Genomic DNA, 4241 nt, shown 5'->3' on the forward strand with positions numbered 1-4241 from the left:
CTGGAGGTATTCTTATGCATTGTATAGAAATTCCTTTTTTAGTTTCTAGTATATTAGAATACCTAGAAGGATATACCTGAAGCTGTTGAATTGTAATTCTTTTTTTTTTTTTTTTAGGCTCAGATAAATTTATTGGTGAATTCTGCCAAACACTTAAGGAAGAAATGGTACCACTTTTACACAAACCCTTCTGAAAAATTAGAAGAGGAGGGAATACATCCCAATTCATTTAAAAAGGCCACCATTACCCTTAAAACAAAACCAAAGATATTATAAGAAAATAAAACTACAGACCAATACTCCTCATGAATATAGAGGCAAAAATTAGCAAATCATTCTGGCAATATATAAAAAGAAGACAACATCAAATCCAACCAAGTAGAGTTCATCCCAGGAAAGCAAGATTGGTTTGACATTCAAAAATCAACATGATTCACCCTTCTCTCTTTTAGTGGGCAAATAGCAGTCCACTGCTGGGTTCTTGGATCATAACATTCCACAGACTCAAAAAGTTTTCCATATGACCCTCCACCCATGGCATAGATTTTCTTTTTCATAGCCGCATAGCAGCCAATCTTCCTGACCATGGTCAAATCAGGTTGCTTTGTCCAAGTTTTAGAATAAATGTCATAACACTCCATGGAAATTAGCTCCTTTTCACCATCCTCGCCTCCTAAAATATACAGCATTCCATCTATCCCCACAATTCCAAAGTTATGTCTTGCCTCATTCATAGGTGGCAATGTAGTCCATGTATTTAAATCTGGATCATATTTTTCTCCTGAGCTCAGTGTCTGTTTATTTTCATCTTGGCCTCCAAATACAAACAAAAATCCTTCTGCTGAGAGAACACCGTGGTTAATTCTTGGCATGCTTAAAGGGGCCAGTTCGATCCAAAGCTGCCGATTAGGATCATAGAGAGGGCACATACATCGCATCGCTGCTGTTGGTTTCCGTGAAACTCTTTCTTCTCCACCAACAGTTACAATACACTCAGAATAACCCCGGGGTTTGAAATTTGCTAGCATTGCCTCTCCTTGCTGTGGCTGGCTGAGTGGTATGTTGCTACACTCTTTGACAATTTCTCGTACTAATGGTTCATTCAGCATCTGTTCCCGTAAATAGCTGGAGTCTAACCCCGAGACCCACAGTGCTGACATAACATCCTTCATGTGGACCTTTCTTATTTCTGAATCATGTGCTATCCATCGAATTACTGCTTCAAATACATATCTTTCATTGCCAACATTAAACTTCTCAAGAGAAATCACTTCTTTAAGCTTTTGAGGACTCAGTTCTAGGAATTATTCTGTGCTGCTGACGTCTCAGAAATGAGTCTCCAGGTACTCTGTAGCAAGGTAATGTACATGATGCAGGCAGTAATGCAGTGCAAAGTCACGGATCCCGATGCAGTTCTCAGCAGCAATGCAGCCTTCTAAGAACTCACAGCACAGGGTCTTAAGGTCTGTTAGCAGTAGCAGGTCTGCTGCCTGTACAACATCTTGGATTGTATCTTCATTTAGTCTGATCTGCCCACTGAAGATGTAATCCAGGATCTCTCTCATAACCATTACCGATATCCCTTCAAGTTCAATCTTATAAGTTGATCCATCATCTTTTGGAGGATTATAGTTTAACTTTGTCCTGCTCACTGGAGTAGTTTCTTCTCCTCAGAGCGAGAAATAGCTACACAATTAAAATAGCTTTTGTTCTGAACTTGCTTTTTCACAAGTGAATTGTAAACTCTGAGGGCAGATGCTGTACTTGTCATCTTTTAAACTATTCCCAACCTCACAGTAAGTGATAACCATTGTTTATTGTTGATAATGAGGAAGTCCACAGTGAACCTGAAAGTCATCTCCAGTCTCTGGTCTCTCTGCTTTTCCTCAAGTCCTATTACCAAATATCTTCAACCCGGCCACTTCGTGCCAATTCCACAGCCAAATCATAGTCCAGATCATCCTTATCTCCCACTTGCACAACTGCAGCATCCTCCTAATTGGTCTCTCTGCTTCCATTCTTGACTCTTACAACCCATTTTCAACACTGGAGCCAGAGTGACCTGATGTACGGGCTAGCCGCCGCCAGAATGTTCTTCCGCACCGGGATCTCCTCCCCGTCGAGGACCAGGTGCGCGTCGCAGAAGCGGGACTCCTCGCGGAAAGAGCTGAGCGCCCGCAGCAGGCGCGCGGCGTGATGAGGGTCGGACACGGTGCTGCCCTCGGCCATCGCGCCGCCGTCACTGCTGGCTTGCCCCGTGCGCCCTCTCCTCGGCCCGCCGGTCCCGCTCGCATCGCCGCCCCGCCGGACCCCCTGTGCAGTCCGCATCCGGCGCGCACCCCGTCCTCCCACCCCGCGCGCGCGCCCTCCGGGCCCGGCGCTCGGCGTTCGGAGCACTAGCGGGAGCCCCCGGAACGCGCCTGCGCCATGAATTGTAATTCTTTAGCTTGGATTCTTGATGATTATTGTAATGGTTTTTATGGTGTGATCCTGATGTGAAGATGTTTTGATTGGCATTCCATTGAACCAGTGTATGTGCAGATGAGCAAGAAAATAAAGACAATTATAAATAACAGATTAATGAATTAAATAGTGGGGGAAAGGAGTATGGGATTTTAATTAATTAATTAATTTTAATTTATGTATTTATGTATATATTCATGTATATATGCATTTATTTATTTACTTTAGAGGTGGTGCATGGTCTGGTAATCAAACCCAGGTCTCCCACATGGAAGGTGAGCATTCTAACATTAAACCACCTGTGCACTCTTATTGTTTTTTGTTGCTGTTGTTTCACAATAATGAAAATATTCTAAAATTGATTGTCATGATAAGTGCACAATTCTTTGATGATACTGTGAAATGTATACTTTGGATGATTACATGGTATGCAAATGTATCTCATTAAGGTTGCATAAAATCCTCTTGATAATTTTGTGTAATTCTTCAATTGTGTTACTGTGTTCTACTTGAAATTATGTTTTGAGAATTTTTGCATCTATATCTATTAGAAAGATTGGTCTGTAATTTTTTTCTTATAATATTTCTATCTGATTTTGATATTAGGGTGATTTTGACTTTATAGCATGAGTTAGGAAGATTTTCTTTCTTTTCAACTTTTTTTGAAGATTTTGAGCCATGTTTGTACTAATTCTTGGAGTTCATTTTGGAATTCACATGTGAAGCCATCTGGCCCTGGACTTCTGTTTCTTGGGAGGTGTTTAATGACTGATTCAATCCCTTTACTTGTGATTGGCTGGTTTTGTCTTCTATTTCTTCTCAAGTCAATGTAGTTTACTTATGGCTTTCTAGGAAGTTGTACATTTTGTCTAAATTGGCCAGTTTGTCAGCATACAGTTGCTTCAAAAATCCTCTTATTTATGTTTCATTTCTGTGGGGTCAGTAGTGATGTCTACCTATCCTTTTTATGATTTTATTTACTTGCATCCTCGCTGTCTCTCTTTTTTGTTTGTTTGTTTGTTTCTCAACTAGCTGAGGGTCTTTATTGATTTTCTCAAAGAATGAACTTCTGGGTTTCTTGATTCTCTCAATTGTTTTTATGTTCTCATCTTTACTTATTTCAGACCCTATCACAGTTATTTATTTCCTGCTGTTTTCTTAGGGAATAGTTTGCTGTTCTTTTTCTAGCACTCCAGGTTAGCAATTTTTCTCTTTCTTCTTTTTCAATCTAGGCATTTATGACAATAAATTTCCTTCTCTGCACTTCCTTCACTTTATCCAAATTTTGATATGTTGTGTTCTCTTATACATTTGCCCAGAGATATTTAATGATTCCTCTTGCAATTTCTTCTTTGACCCACTTTAAGACTGTGTTGTTTACCCTCCATATAGCTGTGTATTTTCCATCCTGTTATAGATTTCAATATTCATTCTTTTGTGTTCTGAGAAAGTATTTTGTATAATTTCATTCTTTTTAAATTTATTGAAAACTGCTTTGTGACACTTGTGGTCTATCCTGGAAAATGATCCATAAGCTTTAGGAGAAAATTCATATCTAAGTAGAATTATATCTGTAGGATACAAGAACCCACATTCAAGGAGAAAGGAGGCACTGGTTCATAGAAACAAAAAATAGAATGGTCATTACATTCAAGAAACCAGCACCCATACCTTTCTTTAGAGAAGTTTAGGCTTACAGAGCAAAGCAACTGAAGTCACATATTGTAAATAATGGGAGAAAATTAGCATGGTCAAGAAGCTAGCATTTTCATCCAAGT

At 39.6% G+C, this 4241-nt stretch overlaps 1 protein-coding gene across 1 annotated transcript; it reads right to left on the bottom strand.

The window, feature by feature from the left end:
- Nucleotides 1-416: 416 nt before the first annotated feature.
- Nucleotides 417-2229, bottom strand: LOC143672519 (gigaxonin-like). Its single transcript, XM_077147125.1, is given in 2 exon segments — nucleotides 417-1644; nucleotides 2063-2229. Coding segments are annotated over 2 exon segments (1395 nt in total).
- Nucleotides 2230-4241: the final 2012 nt, after the last annotated feature.

The sequence above is a fragment of the Tamandua tetradactyla genome, chromosome Y, assembly GCF_023851605.1.
Source record: "Tamandua tetradactyla isolate mTamTet1 chromosome Y, mTamTet1.pri, whole genome shotgun sequence".
Taxonomy (NCBI): Eukaryota; Metazoa; Chordata; class Mammalia; order Pilosa; family Myrmecophagidae; genus Tamandua; species Tamandua tetradactyla.